A 17,357-nucleotide genomic window follows, 5' to 3' on the forward strand; every position below is an offset into this window, starting at 1 on the left:
TTTTGAGCTTCTGCAAAAAAAAGTAGGTGAAAGCTCTTGTACGAAATGTCTACTACGTCGGAAGGACGAAGGACTGTTAAAATTTATTAGTCTTTGCATCTTTCACAGGGAGGTGAAAGCTCAATGGTGTTTATCAAGAAACTTCGGTGCTTGGAGAGTTTAGTCTGAGAAGTGATACTTGTTTAATTTAAGAACGGGACACGTACGCGATATGTTCGGGGTGAATGTATACGCGGGATGTGAAGACGCCGAAGATGCAAGAAAGTTGTTTGAACGGCGAACCTTTCTCTTTGGATCACCGTTTGCTTTGGAGTTTTACTCTCTTTTTAAACTATGTTCATGTAGTACGTCTACTCATAATCGACGTTCATGGGATATTATCATGATGATAGATTATCGAAATTTTCCACTTTTAAGCGCAGAAAATGTCGCTCAACCCGTACGGTAAAGATACAAATTTTCGATGTTCAGCTCCAGAATTCTATCATCTTCGTCACTTGGTATTAGAAACGTACAATATCTGCCGATCGCGAATGTGTTAAGTACTGGAAGTAACATAGAAATTATTGATCAGTAAGTCTTAGAAATTCTATTTTACAATTCTTATATTCGTAATTCCTCCTTATTTCATCAATGATTCTGCGAGTTTCTCGTCGTTCTTTCTTGACACGGTGAATATCGCGATGCAAATAATCGAACCGAGCACGTTCGCCGTCTTTGAATCACCCACCGTCTGAAAATCGAATGCTAGACGCGCGTAACTAGCCGTTAAAAAAGAAGGATAAACTAACACGGGACTTTAAGACCGCGCAGAATAAATAGCGGGAGCCCATAAAACTGGCGCGAAACAGTGTTCGCTTTACGAGTCCATTTTCCGAGCCATTGTCACGCATAAAACATCAGGGTTTGTTCAACCTGCCTAGACGGAAGTGACGTCGCGGCAACGTGGGGCGACGCGGCTCGTTGAACCAGCCGAGAGCCGCGCGGAAATAACTCACGTACGAGAATCGTCACGTCCTATAGTAACACGACGGAACGGAAATGCAGATACGTACGACTGGCGTAAGTGGCGGATCGTCGATAATCGCGCGCGAAACCTACGTTCCTGGCTCCTCCGACACGTTGGTGTCCTTGAGGATAAAGTTCCCTCCGGGTCGGCTCGACACAACAGGGTGTATTCGAGGCACGTACACCACCGGCGTATAAGAACTCCTGCTGCTCGTCCAGCTTTTCAATAATTTACCTCGAGGAATTCCCAGGTATTTTAAACGTTCGAGGAACTAGCAGTAGCTCGACTAGACTTTTTTATTCAAAAGTTGCTTATCGAATTCCGCGGTAATATTATATAAATTGTTCCGGCCGAGCGGGGGAATATAATTAGTTTTCGAGTCAGGTAAATACTGATAGATGGATACTGGAAAAAACAAAAAACAAAAAGTACGACATCGAAATGACGGAGCCTCGATGATGACTATAAGACATCCGAAAGAAGTGAAACAATATTAAAGTAAACTGTAATAAAATTACCAGAAAAAAGACACTTTGCGACGAATAACACGATGTCCAAGATGAAATGTTTTCGATTCCCTTCGACTTAGACTCGCCAAGGCCCGACGCAGTATATTCTTCAGATTTCAAAGCGTCACCTTCGTCTCCCAAAGGGTCCATAAACCTGGAAGTTATCTTCCGTGACAGAACTCGATGTCTGACGTCACCGTCGGTCCACTTTATTTCCGTTCTCGAAAAAGCATCGCGAAATCTCTGCGATGCAACACCCTCGTACCATAGCTCGTGCTCTCGCGGTTGATCGAATACAGACCCCGGTAGACGTCGCGAGTCGCATCAGAAATCTGAAATGTCTATTCTGGTCGGGACGCTGGTTTATTCTCGACGGATATCCCATTTCTGCAATGCCGCGTATTTTTAACCGTGGCCCACATCCGAGAACCGCTGATCATTTCTTCGCATAATCGGGATGGCTCCGCCACCTTGTGACGCTCGTCGACAACGAGGTGGAAGAAAAAAAAGCCGAAACACGCTCGTTTTCTGCGCTACGAAGGTCCCCAGACCGCTTTGCATCTCATTTCACGCCGTTCCTTTCCCGACGAGCATTCCGACAACTTCGTTTAACGATCGTCGCCGTTTTACGATTAAAATTTATCGCCGCGATAACGACACGAGGAAAGAACGAAAGAAAAATGATTATACAACCCGGAGCTCTTAACGTGAACGTTGATTCCACGTCCAATCAACCGTGCGAATCATCGGGGTTCAAAGTTCCGATATCTTGGGTCCATAGGCACTCAGCCTGGGCCATAATGCAGAAGTGCAGGTATCAACTGATAATGCATCATGTAATGCATGTATTCTACTGTCGGGATATGTTTGCTGTCATGTCAAATACAGAGTTAGTACAGGGTAACTTTCGTAATAAAATTTATACCTGATGTAGAAAAGAGTTGTTGCGATGATTCTTCAGGGTTATATGAGCCGCCCACTGCACAAATCGATTAACTCCACCGGTCACATAGAATTTTTAACATTACTGACGATTACTTTTTGGCTATTATTTTCTTATTCATTTTATGTACCATTAGATGAAAGCTGTATCTGTATTTCTGCATTCTACAATATTTATTTGAATTTATATTATAAAGGAAATTTTAAAAAGCAATGTACATTATTTCATCGCATTTCTCAGCTTTTTGTTTTATCAAGTTAATCAATTCGTGCAATGAACGGCTAATATGCTTCGACGAAACAGTAGGCAAGTTGTTTGGTACAAAAGTGACCCGCACTGGCTGGGAAAGTTTAGATATCCTTCGTCTTTCTTCACCTACGTCTTTCTTCACCTATGACTAATCTTTCTCTCTCTACAATAGATAATATGCTTCTCAACGGAATAATAATTTCTCCTCCCCGCTTTTAACTTGCGTTTCTCAGAAGTTCCACGTCCTGTACTGCTATCGACAATTGACGTTCGTTAAGGTCCCTCAGAGCCAGGGAAATGATACGTCGGGTAGACATTGTACGATCGAATCTCGATTTTGTTCGCGTGCGCCGATGTAGCGGGACAGCTTCCATTATGTCCTCATGCTTCACCTCGAAATGAAACGGTGAAAAATCTCGGGACGAGATGGTTAGGTCGTGATGCTCGCTTCCTGGACGGCAAGCGCGAAGAATTCTGCCACCGATGGAAACCGTGCGAAGCGATGCGAGGTGAAACCCGGTCCATTGTCATGTGGCGAGGATCACGTAAGGTCACACACTCTCCTGACTCGCTCGCAGCCCTGGTGGTGCCCTACGTGGAAACAACAAAGGCGTCAAGTTTCGTAACGAGCGACAGCTTCGGTCTTATTGTCGGCGAACGACCTGGCTTTGCCCACGATCGTCAAAGGCAGAGCGTCTTGGTTTAATCATTCGTAACGTTTCTCGATCCGTCCTTTGGAACGTTGCATCCGAATGGTCTCTTCGTCGTTAACGGAGCCAGGGAAGATTCGAGCGCCTTTAACGAGAGGAATTGCGGAGTTCGAGCTTATTTCGTAATAGTAGAATAATTACTGTCGCTGAGGAGTTTGTCAGTGTGTTAAGATATACTTTAATTCAAACCAAAGCATAAGTTTACAGTGCAAGTACTGAATCTAACATATACCAAACAAATTATTCTGCTAAAAAACGTCAACTGCTGAATGGATAAAGGAACTTTTGTTCAATGTAGACTCGACACTTTGTCAAGGGATATCGAAGCTTACGCTTACGCGTGTGCTATCGTGGATCGCGGCAGTGCGCTAGGTAAAAGTGTCCAGCACAGAGCACTTTCTACGATTAATTACAAGGTACCATAGCGTCCCCGACGGTGGTCCTTAATTTGTCGCTACATCAAACGCAAATTGATTATCAACCGATGCCACCGGCTGCCGGTAAACATTAGCCACGAATCGTTAATCTCGGGAAACGTTTCTCCAAGCACTCTCGAACGAACGGCCGCCGGGTGCATCATGAGTCACGTCCCTTGACTCGCGTCATTAGCTCGTTGTAATCATTCGGAAGGTTGGTTTCGTAACACCCGGGTAAAAGTGTGATCGTTCTAAGGTGGCCACGGATTAATCCGAAATTTATCGGTCTAGACGTAGGCGAACGCGTGTTCGAATCACTAAAATAAATCGCTGTCGTTTGTTATCGAGACGTTTCGAGGGAACGCTTACTTATGACCGGTACGCTTGTTACTTATGCAAACGAGCCTCACGATTAAGGTCGGGGCTCTCGTAACTTTCCATTTAATTAAGGGCACGTTGGGATTCACTCGCACGCCCGGTACTCGTCGACGCTGACTCAACGTTGTTTGACCGTTACAGGGTGGCGGTGATGATTCGGACGAAGACACCCAATGCGCGCTGAGCGGGAACTGGACCTTCGAGAAGAAGACCAGACGCTGGTCGCGCGTGTGCGACGTGACGCAGGCGAACGTCGAGAGGTTGCAGGCGATCGCCGGTCAGAACGTGCAATCGGAGGAGGACTCGTTGGAGGATCGTCTGGAGGCCGAGGAGGCCGACGACACGATGCTGGACTCTCTCAGATACAGCAGTCTGCCGCCTGGATCGCTTCCCGATGAGATCGGTCCCAGATTTCGAAGAACCGGCTCCGAGAGGCTGAGGGACGGAGCCAAAGCTTTCCTCAGGCGAGTGGAGTCCCTCAAGTCGCGGCGACGAAAGCGTCAGAACCGCGACGGGATCGTCATCAGCGGGCCGCAGATATTGGACATGATGTCGATGCAGCAGAAAATGAAGAAACTGAATTGCGTGGACGTGTCGCCGACGGGGCCAGCGCCGATGTCTTTCAACGATCTCCCTGGATCGCCGACGTTACCAGCCTCGCCTTATCACCTTCCGCCCTCGCCGCTGCTTAACGCGTCGAGCCCGTTCGCCGACGATTCCTCGAGTTATTGTTCGGACGGCTCGCAAGGAGGTGGCCCGACGACCACGCCAACGCGCACGAAGATGAATCGTGCGAGGAGGTTCCTGCACCGCGGCCGCGAGGATCAAGGCGCTCTCAGCGATTCCGAGTGCCAGCCTACTAGTTGGCGTCACAGGTACTTCAGAGACGCGAACAGTAATCATGCCAAGGTGTTGGAGTACGTGACCGCCCATCCGCAGAGCCCGAAGGAATCGCCGACGAAAAGCGCTACCATTAATACCCGCGGCGGAAGCCTGAACCTTGGCAAGGAATCGCAGAGGTACAGGGACAAGTTGTCGCAGGGTCAGGACAGGTACAAGGAGGATAAGGTGACCGCTTTAAAGAGGGAGGACAAAATGCACAAGAGCTTCAGACATCGCGACGATTCGTTCAGGGAAGGCAAACCTCTGTCCAAAGAGGTCACCGTTTACAGGGAGAAATCGAGGTCCAGGAGTTCCGAGCTCGCTGGAAGCCAAGAGAGTAGCTCGACGGTAGCCAGCCGCGATTCCGATCAGGAAGAGGATTCACCCAGGCACAAGGGCACCGTCGTCAGGTGGCACAGCTTCCAGAGGGGATCCCTCTATCCCGATCCGCAAAATCCTCTGTGTCAACGAGCTATGGCGTCGATGTCCTGCGGCCAGCTCTTGGTATTGAGGAAATTGGCGTTGTTGAAGTTGACCGCCTGCATGGAACGGTACTGTCCGACCCATCGCACCGGATGGAACTGGGAATTGCCCAAGTTCATCAGGAAGATAAAGACCCCTGACTACAAGGACAAGACGGTGTTCGGGGTGCCGTTGCTGCTGTCCCTTCAGAGAACAGGGCAGGCTTTACCAAAGTGTATTCAAATCGCTCTGAGGTGGCTGAGGGCCAACGCTCTCGACCAGGTTGGGATCTTCAGGAAGAGCGGGGTCAGATCGAGGATACAGAAGCTGAAGATGATGACGGAAACCCAGGGAGACAACATTAATTTTGACGGACAGCAAGCCTTCGACGTGGCCGATCTCGTGAAACAGTACTTCAGGGAGCTGCCGGAGGCTCTGTTGACGAACAAGCTATCCGAGACTTTCATCGCTATCTTCCAACGTGAGTACATTGGTTGCTTTGATTACTTACGACAGACGTGCATTTACCTCGAATATCAAGATGAAAGAAAATAATTCAAGTGGCACTGCTCCGAGCAATTAGTTCTCCGAATTACCGACAAGTTGAAAATGTTGCGTAACCCGCGAATGTCCACGGTTGTTACAGATGTACCTGCCGATTTGCGACCAGACGCAGTGCAGTGCGTCCTCTTGCTTCTGCCCGACGAGCATCGGGAGGCGTTGGAGACTCTGCTCGATTTCTTGAACCACGTAGCGAGCAACGCTCTCTACAACCAAATGACAGCCTCGAACCTGGCCGTGTGCCTGGCACCGAGCCTGTTCCACTTCAACCACAGCAACGCGAACGTGACCAACAGGTCGAGCAGCGTATCGCCACGTAGGAGAAAGACCGTGGGCATTCCCGATCAGAGGGAACTGTCGGAAAACAAAGCCGCTCACGACTGTCTTCTGTATCTGGTCAAGATGCATCGTGAATTATTCATGGTGAGTGCCACGGTGCCGAACGTCCAGGTCGTTCGAGAGGAGCGTCATCCGACGTCTCGAACCGCCGATTGCGATCGCGCTCGAATCCGATATATTCGTACACGTTCTCACGAATGGGAAGGGAAACACGGGTAATTGTATTCGTTTCTGTTCTCTGTATCAGGTCTCCTCGGATATGTTGACGCAGTGTACTTTCAATTACATGGAGGAAAGCGTCCCGGTCGCCTTGGAGGAGCTGGGCTCCGAGATGAAGCAAGACTGGAGGGGATACTTGTACGCCTGCACCACGGCACTATTGAAGGAGGCGCGTGAAAAGTGAGTGAGCTACATTGAAACCTTGCGAACGAGAACACGACAGTTAATTGGTGGACCAACGCATCCTCAACCAAACATTCTAATTTTGGTTCCTAGATCCTCACTCATCCTGTACTTCGTACCCCTCCTTAATGATACTCTCCTTTGATGACCCTTAATACTATTCCGAAAGCATCGAGTCCCTTTTACGTGACAACAGAGGCAAACTCAAGTGCGGACGTAGTTGTACAAATAAAAACCTTCAAGAGTTTCTCTAGAACACAGTGTCGTCAGATAATTTCTTTCGCTCGAAATTTAACATAATCCTTTGAAAGTTGATCTGAAAATTGTTACTGGGTAGTTGACGTGATATTCTAACCATAATATTGACTGTGCCCACAGAAGTCGAGGATGGGTGAGCGTCAACAACCCTGCCGACAGCACGGTGGAAATGGCTTACAAGAAGGTCGGAGATGGTCATCCTCTTCGATTATGGCGAGTGTCAACAGAGGTGGAGGCTCCACCGAACGAGCTTCTTCATCGTGTTCTGAGAGAGAGGCACATCTGGGACCCACAGCTTCTCAAGTACAGACTGGTTGCCAAGTTAGACACCAACGTGGAGGTCTTTCAATACGCCACCGGGAATATGAGTCCTCTTCCTGCTAGGGATTATTGCGTGCTAAGGTGAGCCTTCGATTCGTCTGTGCCTCATAGTCGATGGTGCGCGATACAGCTTTGCATCGAAGCCATCGACGTGGCAAATAGCGAATAAATTCTAGCAGAACTATAAGGGAAATAAATCACGCGATCCTGCATTGTGTAGATCCTGGCGTAACGATCTCCCCAAAGGGGCCTGCGTCATCGTGGAAACGTCCGTGAAACATCCGGATGCCCCTGTCATGCTTGGCGGAACACGTGGTATTGTTTTGGCCTCGCGCTATATTATCGAACCCTGCGGTAGTGGTAAATCACGGATCATGCATCTTTCCAGAGTGGATACAAAGTAAGTACACTTCGGGCTATATGAAATCGTACGTAGAAAGTATACCTGCGAATAGAATATTCACTTCAATCGTCATCGTTGGAATAAATTTAGTCTATTGGCAAGGCTGTTTCTTGAATCATTCTTCACACCAATTAGAGCCATACTTTATGTCATGTATTATTTCTAGTAAATTATAATTGAGCCGTTCATTGTACGGAAATTCAAAATGTTCATTTCAATCGTAATCGACGAAATAAACTGAATGTTTTTTATGACAGGTTCTTTCCCGAATCATTTTATATAACCAATAACACAAACAATTACAATATATACAATACCATATGTTATGTATAATTTCTAGTATATCTAGTATTTAGTATTGTTGCAACTCAGACACATAAAGGACACGAAGTATCCAGTACATTCAAAATGTCACTGAATTTGTTTCAACCGAAGATGAGGAAAGACACAACATAAAATTTAAACAAACACGAGTAGTATTTAATAACGTTCGCCCTTCTGCATTTGCAGAGGACGCACTCCGGAATGGTACAACAAAAGCTACGGTCACCTCGCCGCCCTCCACCTCAGCAAAATTCGCAACTCCTTCAAGCACACTACCGACGGCCCTGAAAGCAAAGTCTGAGAGGAGGCAACCGTGCAGCGGTCACCGTTGCACGGTACTTACACGACTCTACAAGAGCAGGACGACCAGCACCAGGACCTCAGGATCTTGAAAGAGCTGCGACACGTCGAGCCTACCATCGACGAGGAATGAAAGAGGCTCATGCTTGCGTCAGTTTCGTCGATTCTGCGTCCAAAGTGCTCTAAAGAAGATTAGAAATCCACGAGAGCAGCGATTCGTTATCGAAAATGGACACCGACGTAGATTTCACGAGTCTAGAAAAAACGAATTACCAGTTACGCGCATGCGCTTTAATCGATGTGAAGCAATTTCTGTTGAAGCCTGAGATGTTTAGCGTAGACGTCGAATTGTTGTCAATCGTTAAAGAGGGAAACAGTTTATTGTTATTGTAATTATAGACGAAAATTCTCTGTGTGACGCTTCATTGTCCAAGGATCTTGCCGTCCAGTAATCGCGAAAGTCGTTAAAGGCAGGATACCGGTTTAAAAAGAACGACGAGAGTTGGCGCGTACCGATGTTGTTCCATTTACGATCTTGACGGACGCGTCAGGACTAATAGCGAGTAGCTTGTAGTTTTGTGTCCAGTAGGGAAGAGAATCTCTTGCTCTGGATCAAATGTGCTTGGTACGTCTCGGATAGGTTGGTATTGGGTCAGACTTGAAGAAGCTGCTGCGTGTATACGATGCTATACAACCTGATTTGACCATCGCCGCAACCTCAGACATTAAGGTCGTTCGCTCAACGTCTTCGCCTAACATGCCATTGATAACGTGTCCGCATACTGTTGCTCCTAGAGAACCTGAGCGCAGGGTCATACATCCCGTCGATGTCTGTGTACACAAGTTGGTATATATGGTGGTACCATTCGTTTGAATGTTGTACTTGCGTGATTGTCCAATTTCTGATGTTGCGCTGATCGCGATTGCGCTGGTTGTTGTGCTATGCGCACTTGTCTGTCCCGATGTCTCTAAACCCATACCTCTGCGTCGTTCATCATCCTGCCCAGGTAAGTTCGAATCGTGTTCGATTCCCGGCTAACTCCTGCGGAGTTGGGACGTCCCGTTCCTCCAAGACGTCCGATGTTATCGTTATCAGCAGTTCCAGAACGCTCGTCATCAGTGAAGAGAAAAAATGACTCGCTAATGGATCTAGATCCTAGCTGAGAGCTACCTGGCAAGAATGCGCCTTCGATGGTAGCGCTTCGATAATCGTGCGTCGAATAGATATGTATTTCGATCATCGTAACCGCTGAAAAACATAAGATACGTAATTCCGCGTCGCACGATATTTTTTAATCTCACCAAATGAACGAAGTGGAGGAAGAGAGCCGCGCACAATATTAATAAATTCGCACCGTTTTAGTACATAAGAGCCCGTATTTTGTATGTTTCTTTCGGACCAAATGCCAATTTTTCTATTGTATCATATCGCGCCGTTCGTATCGTGCCCAGAGATGGTTATTTTAGATCGATTATTTTGTAAATTGTCACGATTTAGACGAGCGACCGTGTAAAGAGCATAGTAGTATATTGTATGTATGTGTATATCTATTTATAAACAACAAAAATTCCGACGACGACGGGACGCGTTCACGACATATCGTTTTCGACTCCGTGAATGCGTGTTCCCGATCGTCGTACTTGGAGCGAACTACCACCCTTTCCCCCAATCTAGCGATTAACCCGTTTAATCGAGCAATGCGAAAGGATTTTGAGTAAATGTGTAAGTTTTTCCGAGTCACGGACGCCACGTGACCAGGCGCGCCGTGTAAACTCGTTAATTAAGCAATTCGTCGTTGTCACTCGTATCGATGTTGAAGCGTTGAAAGCTGTCATAGAGTCTATTGTTAATTGTCTGTCTGAAAAAAAAAAATCGTAAGTGTGTGTCGAGTCGGTGATTCGTGAAACTAAAGAGTTTTTCAAAAGGGGCTTCGTTTTCTAATAAAACACAAACTGTTTTTATTTCAACTGAAAATACACACGATTACGGTTAAACGTGAAAGATGATGTACTAGTGTCCACGGCTGCGCTGACAGACATTATTGCTATTGAAGAACAAAATCTTATGGCAATTTTTGAAAAATTCTTTACTTTTTAACCGGTTCTCGGCCAGTCGAGCATTTAAAAACGATCGTCGTTCGAGATCAATTTCGTGCATGCGCACGCGACTTCGCGCAATAGGGACCACCATCGTTCGGACCCCGAAACAGGAAACGACCTGGAGAAATAATACACCTCATCGAATCGAATTATAAATGTATTTTAACATAATACTAGTCACTTACAGTTAGATGAAATTATGGAAATACGATATAAGTGTATAGATTTTTATTCTACAAAACGTTATGTCGAGAATATTTAATTATTATTATTATTTTAATGGTTATTATTATCATTATTATAGAATCTAAAGTAACTCCATGGAAAATATATGATATTTTTGTGTCCAAAAAACGCCAGTAGGAACACGAGAATGTGTGTACGTGCGTGAGAGAGAAAGAGAACGCGTCTGAATGTTTCTCCGTTATTTGTAACGACATAATGATCGTCTTTATTCTTGTAATCCGTGTTTCACTAGAATGTAAATATGTATATTATACAATAATGAAACACAATTATATACTCATTAAACGAGATCGTTTTATTTTCGACGTTTAATTGTTCCTTTACGGCCTGCCGGAACTGTCCATTCCCACGTGTTGAAAATTATGCAACGATCGACGCAGTCGAAGCGGTCTAGCACGTTTCGACTTGTTTAATCGATAGCTCCTAGTTGCTACGAGAGCGTGCCGGAGTTTTCTGTCAACTTGCGTCGCGGCGATCTTGTTATTCGTTGATCAGTTCGTTGGATTTAGCTGTTACGCTCCACGAGTATATCCATTGTGCAACTAACACGTGTCTGGTACACTCTGTCAACCTTTGGTATCGGGAAAATCGATTCTTAACACCGTAAGAGTAATTCATATAAGAGCTTTCCAAGTGACGGAGCTTGCGAAATCGGCTTGTGACTTGCTCAATTAACCTAGGCCATTTGAAATTGAAGTAGTAAGTCTTTTCCTCTTCCTCGATTAAACTACTGACAGGTTAAATGTGTTTGGCCGGCAATTTAGACTACGATGGGTATAAAAAGAATAATTACAAAATGTAACTTCACTTTCGTAAAACTTCCATTGTGCTATTATTGTTAGATATTATTGTTAGATATTGATCAAAATCACAAAAAATGTCGTTTTAGTATTTTCATATGAGAATTTCAATTTCTTTGTATTTTTAAACATGTTTAATCTCATATTCCTAGCTTCTCTTCTGCGACAGTTTTTGTTGTAAAATGATTCAGAAATTCAATATACAGAATAACCTCGAGGTGTCATTACTGGTATAAGACCGTAAGGGATGAAGTCAGAATTTTATTTCACCGCGTGGAAAATCTCCAGTCATCTCGTACGCTTCAGCGAGAGGCGCACTAATGCACGCTAATAAAAACACGACGTCGTTTCATGACATCGCTTTGTTTAAAGGTTCTGAGAAAATGGTTCGACTGCACGTGAAGAAAGGCGAGGAGAGCCAGTTCCTATACGACACACACGTCGAGGCACGAGTTGAAGACGTTGTATATGACATTGCTATTATTTACAACGGTCGGCTGAAGATATCCAGAATATGTTATGGTAATGATCCCACCCCTTGGTCCCTCGGCCGAGAAAGTGGTTCGGAAGGATGACATCTAATAGCGTGCAAAGAAACCCTGGGTTGTCTCGAAAGTTGCACTTTATTTACGCACAGTCGGGCCGCGTGATCGTAAGTTAAATGGCATGAGTTGTCTCAAGGTAACGGCGCGCAACGCATTATTACCGTTTTCTCGTCGTTTTTATTTCACCGTGCATAACGGCCCCGTGCGACCCGAACGTGTACGATTTTATCGAACACTACCTGCAGGCTCTTTGAATGCCAATGATTTTATCGACGACAGCGAGTTACGTATCCCTTCATTTATTCGCGAATTAAAATTTATTCGGCCTAAAATAATCTAGGAAGATTTTCTTCGTTTCCATTTTGCCTTTATTTTTTATCATTTCTTTTCGTGGTAATAAAGTTTCTGACTGGATTTGATTCGACTTTTTGTTGCTGTCGAGGCTAAACGATCTAAAAGAATCTCCTTTCTCTCTCGGCGTTTATGCATTTTAGTGGACGCTTGCAAACTGAACGAAGAGAATTGTTATGAGAAGTGTGGGTGGTGGAAATGTGAAGTGGTGGTGAAGTGACACCATGGCGACAAGCCTAGATGATAACATAACTATATGAGTCAAGTAACAACATGACGTTAACGATGACGACGATGACTATCGTGATGCGAAGGGAAATGACAATGACTGTGACAATGAACGATACGAACAACGATGACGATGAATATTGTAAACAGTAATGGTAATCTTCCTAATGGAGGAAAACCGCTCCTTGTCCGTGTAAGGTTAATTGCAACCATCTTCAAAGCAATGAATTACCACCCCTCGCCACGCATCAACCCCAAAGTCGATATTGTTTTGCTTATTTACGGAGTTCCTTTTCATGCACCTGGAACGGCCAGGGTTGCTAGTTAGAATATTAACCCGAGAAATCCATTAGCGAGATTATCTCGAGGGAGAGCCTGAACCGCGGCTCGTAATGACGGCGCGTAATAAGAAGTCGAGGTTTATGAACCTATCCATCTCGGCTACCGCGTGATATTAGTCATACGTCGCGCGGGTATAATAATTACGCTGAGTTTTATGCTTAACCGGTGGCCTCCGTGTTTCTGCAAAATAGAAATCGAGGAGCTGGCCAAGCATGGCCCCATGCTGCCCCACAACATGATGGGCCTCACCGACGAACAGATAGAGGAGCTGAAGCTCAAGGACGAGTGGGGTGAGAAGTGCGTACCGATGGATGGATGGACGTTTAACAAGGACGTTATCGGTACGTAGAACCGTATCAACCGAGCAGTATGGTAATTTCTTAAAGGGGGAGTTTAAGTCTCTGCCATACTCTCGAAAGAAACGCATTTCTTTGAGGATTTTTAGAAACCGAACAACTCGATAAAAAAAACTTTGAAATTTGTATCATATTGTGACCATGGTTCAAGAAAACTACTCAAAAATTTGCAGAATGTTGAATTTATTTTTTCAATCTATGGAATTAAGAATATTTTATTGGAATGTAATTAACCCTTTCAGACCTGGTGTCCACAATCGAGGACACAAAATTACAACACACAAAATGGACACTATCGTTTAGGGCGAATGGCTTTATTTGTGTACATTAAGAAAGACCAGTTTTCCTCGAAAACTACACTATTAGTATTTTTTTTTTTATTTTTTCAGTTCTAATTTTAGTCCAAGTTAACTCTAAAAATTGAATTAGTATGAGAAAAAAAATAATTCAGGTCTGAAAGGGATAAGAAATTTCTGTTAGATCGAGGATTTTTTCTTAAGAATATACAAATAGAGAAGCAGTAAAAATCTTCTTAGCAACTACTGCATGCACCCCAAAGCCCCAAGCCATTATCAGTATAAACTCAGATATGTCCACAGTTGTAACAGTCCATTATTTCTAAGATCTGTATCTGTCAATTTATGCAAAATATTTCAATTTTTCAAAACTTCAAACCTGGTGTATCTCCTAAAGGATAGAGCCCAGTTTCGAGCAAACGACGGTGATCGTGGGAGATGGTAACGACTCTGTTCATTTTTATGTCGGTTTGCACGGTCACTTTCAGCGCAAATGCAAATGCCACGTAGCCAGGAATAGAGTCCACCCGATGTCGTCGAGAAATTGTCCGAGCCAGGATTTTTGTTGCTTCGAATGGACTTGTAATCGTTGCATTAATTGCTCCCTCGTTCCTGCTGGAATGTCCCGATGCTTTTCCATGTTTCAGGCCGCAGGAACGGCAGACAGCCTAATGCGAAGATGCGGGAGGTCCTGGAGAGAACCATCGGGGAGGCACGAGCTATGGTTTCGAAGGTAATTTCTCCTCCGTTTCCCTCCTTCTTCTTTTTCCCTCTTAGAGGATAGATCTCTTCGCTCCTCGGAGCGCATGGGCACGCTAATGTTCCTCCTATCTTTGGCTTTTTCTGTCTGGGAGCAGAAGTTGGTGCAACAGGATAAACTGGTAACGCAGAAACTCGTGCAGGAGGCCTTGGACAACCTGAGGGGCGCTGTGACCATCGTCTATCCGATGGGACTTCCTCCGCATGATGTGATCCGTCAGGAATTTGAGAATACGGAGGACCTCAGTGGAACCCAAGCGTCTTTAGAGGTACTATTTATTGTTTATTGCATAGAAAGCTTTCCAAAATGGGATATTTTGTTTTTTAATAACAAATACACCTGTCAACGTAGGTGTGATGGACTTTTTCAGGTTTAATTATAATCGTTTGTATTTTAGGTACAATAACATTATTACATCATCATACGACTACATTGTTATACTGTTTACTTTACTGGTCAATATTGACTAATTAGTTATTTGTTATTTATAAAACTGCTACCAGAGGATTCAAATTGATAAAGTGGCGTCATCTAACGGCGATAGTAGGAACTATTCGACGCGGCGTTGTCGCTGATAGCGTGAATCAAATATTTGAAATTCGTTCATAGAGGCATTGTCACCCGTTTTTCAAATAGTTTTTCTCGTTATTGTGTTCAACGTGGTAAACATCATTGCCAATGTGTTGCTTGAGCCTACAACTCTTGTTTGCTACGTACCAGATACGTCGACTTACGTTGGTTTATATTAATCATCCAAGAATTGCGAAGTGGCCCATTGGCGCGTTTTGTTCTTGGTTCTAATTGTCGTCGAACTTTAAATTAAAGTATCGTGTGTGGATTTGTTTTGAAAGTTTATTGAGAGAGGTACAGCTTGATTTCTATGCGAATGAGTTTTATTATTCGCGATTAAATATATCATACATTTTAATGAGACAGAAATTGAATTGGACGGTTTGTGGTTACAGGTAATCGATTTGCAGTTAGCTCAACTTTGGTTCTCAGGGAAAGAGATGTTACCGGGAAAGAAATTGAAGGACTATCTAGGAAGAAATGAGAAAACGAAAATCATCGTCAAACTACAGAAACGAGGAGCTGGAAGACCAGCACGCGAGCCAGTAATGTCGGAGGAACAACGTAAACAACTTATGTTGCACGCTTACAATCGACAGGAGCAGCTTAAGGTAAGTGGGAATTTTCTGCCACCGATAAAGTAGTTACCATCGTGCGATAGAGTGGAATTTTCGAATGTTATCAAAACTTGTACAATATTATGATTCGCATTTCGAAAATGAGTCATTTACTGTATAATACTGAATATCTGTCAGTAGTATTTGCTGTGCAGTTTCTACTTGTATATGCTGTCATCTATAGGTCGATGTTTGAACTATACAATCAGTTTCTATTGCATACAAATAGAACACTGTGATAATTTTAGTTAGTTTTGTGATAGTTTGAATAAAACTGATTTATTATATAAAATTGATGTAATTTAAAAAAATAATATCGTAGTGAAATGGAAGATAAATACTAAATAAATAGTATTCCATACGAAAACATAGAATAATTAACAATTGACAAATTGTTAATAACTTTAACGAAATTTCAAATTTAGGAATTTAAACATATATTCTTTCAACGAATAAAATAAAATAAGTGAATCTATTTCATTATGAAAATCCACGAGTGAGGCAAAATGTTTAAAGAAAGTAGAAATTAGAAAGTTTAAATAAAATCACGTAAAGTGGACGCTCACTGAATTTATTCGTGTCAGTTCAATGTACTCATCGAAACAATTCTTTCGTTTCCATTATCGATCAAAGAGGTATAATTGCGTGATTTCCATTTACGTTACCGGGCGCATTCAACCGTGGCTCATCAATAATACAATTTGTCTCCCGTGGTCGTCCTCGTTGAGTCCCATGAGTTTCATTCCGTTCAAGTTCACAATATTTCAAGGAAACCGAAGGAAAATATACTTAGTGACTATACGATCTTTACACCATGTACGTCGTGAATTATACACTATAATATCCAAAAAAAATCTTTATATTGAGACATAAATTAAATATGAATTCATTTCTTATTTTTCGACACTTTATGATAATATATTGCGATTCATACGTATATCAACATCCAACTTCCTAAAAAATTTTATTATTTCATTTATTCTTAAAAGTTAAATAATATTAAACGTCCAAGAAACACTTTGTTGATGCATACAAAGCAAATAATATTTTATTGGTTTCTATATAAAACTCAAAAACAAAAACTGTAGTAATAGAGTACCTAACAAATGATTTGTTTTTTTACTGTTTTTGAATTCTATCTTAATTGCTGTATTGCCAGGTCCGCATCACATACATAGTCCAGTTGATGGAAATGATTTATCTTGCATGTATGCGTACCAGTATTTTCTCCAATATCGCGGAAGTGCTTTCAATCGATAACAGATTTTTCAAGTGTAAACGAATATTGATGGGATTGCATGAATTGTACTCGTGAATTTATTTTCCACGAAAAACAGATGGAAATAATATAATAAAACGAAACAGTATTTTCTCTCATTGAGTACTTCCATTACAATTTTGTACAATATTTCTCGGGTAGAATCACTTCTAATATTATTAATGACACTTTATTTATGAAATGCAGAAAATTAGTTATTGATTCAGTAGTCTCTTCGGTTTTCAAATATAAAGGGAGTTTCGATAGAAAAATATTCAGCCTCGTAATCTCTAAAAGAATATCCTGTAGATACTCGTTTAATTATATTTGTTGAGAGGAATCTTTCATTGTTATCGTATCCACGTTATTGTAAGGGTAAAATAATGACGAGGAACACGAGATAATAGGAGCTCAAGATTAAA

The 17,357-nt window shown here is 43.2% G+C and overlaps 2 protein-coding genes across 6 annotated transcripts in view; both read left to right on the forward strand.

Annotated features, from left to right (window-relative positions):
• LOC128891336 (stAR-related lipid transfer protein 13) overlaps nucleotides 1-10,840 on the forward strand; it is a 360,751-nt gene extending 349,911 nt beyond the window's left edge. For 4 of the 5 annotated variants that reach the window (XM_054150741.1, XM_054150743.1, XM_054150745.1 and 1 more), the window contains 6 exons: nucleotides 4,356-6,039; nucleotides 6,205-6,542; nucleotides 6,706-6,857; nucleotides 7,239-7,520; nucleotides 7,660-7,839; nucleotides 8,353-10,840. In XM_054150741.1, coding sequence (XP_054006716.1) covers nucleotides 4,356-6,039; nucleotides 6,205-6,542; nucleotides 6,706-6,857; nucleotides 7,239-7,520; nucleotides 7,660-7,839; nucleotides 8,353-8,467 — 2,751 coding nt within the window. In that variant the 3' untranslated portion in view covers nucleotides 8,468-10,840. Of the gene's footprint in view, nucleotides 1-4,355; nucleotides 6,040-6,204; nucleotides 6,543-6,705; nucleotides 6,862-7,238; nucleotides 7,521-7,659; nucleotides 7,840-8,352 lie in introns of those variants that run through there. The other variant, XM_054150746.1, reaches the window with a different exon arrangement.
• Nucleotides 10,841-11,439: 599 nt separating this feature from the next.
• On the forward strand, nucleotides 11,440-16,992 carry LOC128890618 (cilia- and flagella-associated protein 298). Its single transcript, XM_054149272.1, has 7 exons — nucleotides 11,440-11,511; nucleotides 11,985-12,134; nucleotides 13,270-13,419; nucleotides 14,378-14,463; nucleotides 14,588-14,758; nucleotides 15,456-15,671; nucleotides 16,837-16,992. Exons 2-7 carry the CDS (start codon nucleotides 11,996-11,998, stop codon nucleotides 16,990-16,992), a joined length of 918 nt encoding a protein of 305 aa, XP_054005247.1. The 5' UTR covers nucleotides 11,440-11,511; nucleotides 11,985-11,995.
• Nucleotides 16,993-17,357: the final 365 nt, after the last annotated feature.

This window comes from Hylaeus anthracinus, unplaced genomic scaffold (genome assembly GCF_026225885.1).
Source record: "Hylaeus anthracinus isolate JK02 unplaced genomic scaffold, UHH_iyHylAnth1.0_haploid 12001, whole genome shotgun sequence".
Taxonomy (NCBI): Eukaryota; Metazoa; Arthropoda; class Insecta; order Hymenoptera; family Colletidae; genus Hylaeus; species Hylaeus anthracinus.

Bases quoted from the DNA above. Each gene is read 5' to 3' on its own strand.
- LOC128890618 (XM_054149272.1), top strand. From the start codon at position 11,996: ATGGTTCGACTGCACGTGAAGAAAGGCGAGGAGAGCCAGTTCCTATAC. The intron at 13,420-14,377 runs GTACGTAGAACC...TCCATGTTTCAG, and splicing joins GTTTAACAAGGACGTTATCG to GCCGCAGGAACGGCAGACAG. The intron at 14,759-15,455 runs GTACTATTTATT...TTGTGGTTACAG, and splicing joins GAACCCAAGCGTCTTTAGAG to GTAATCGATTTGCAGTTAGC.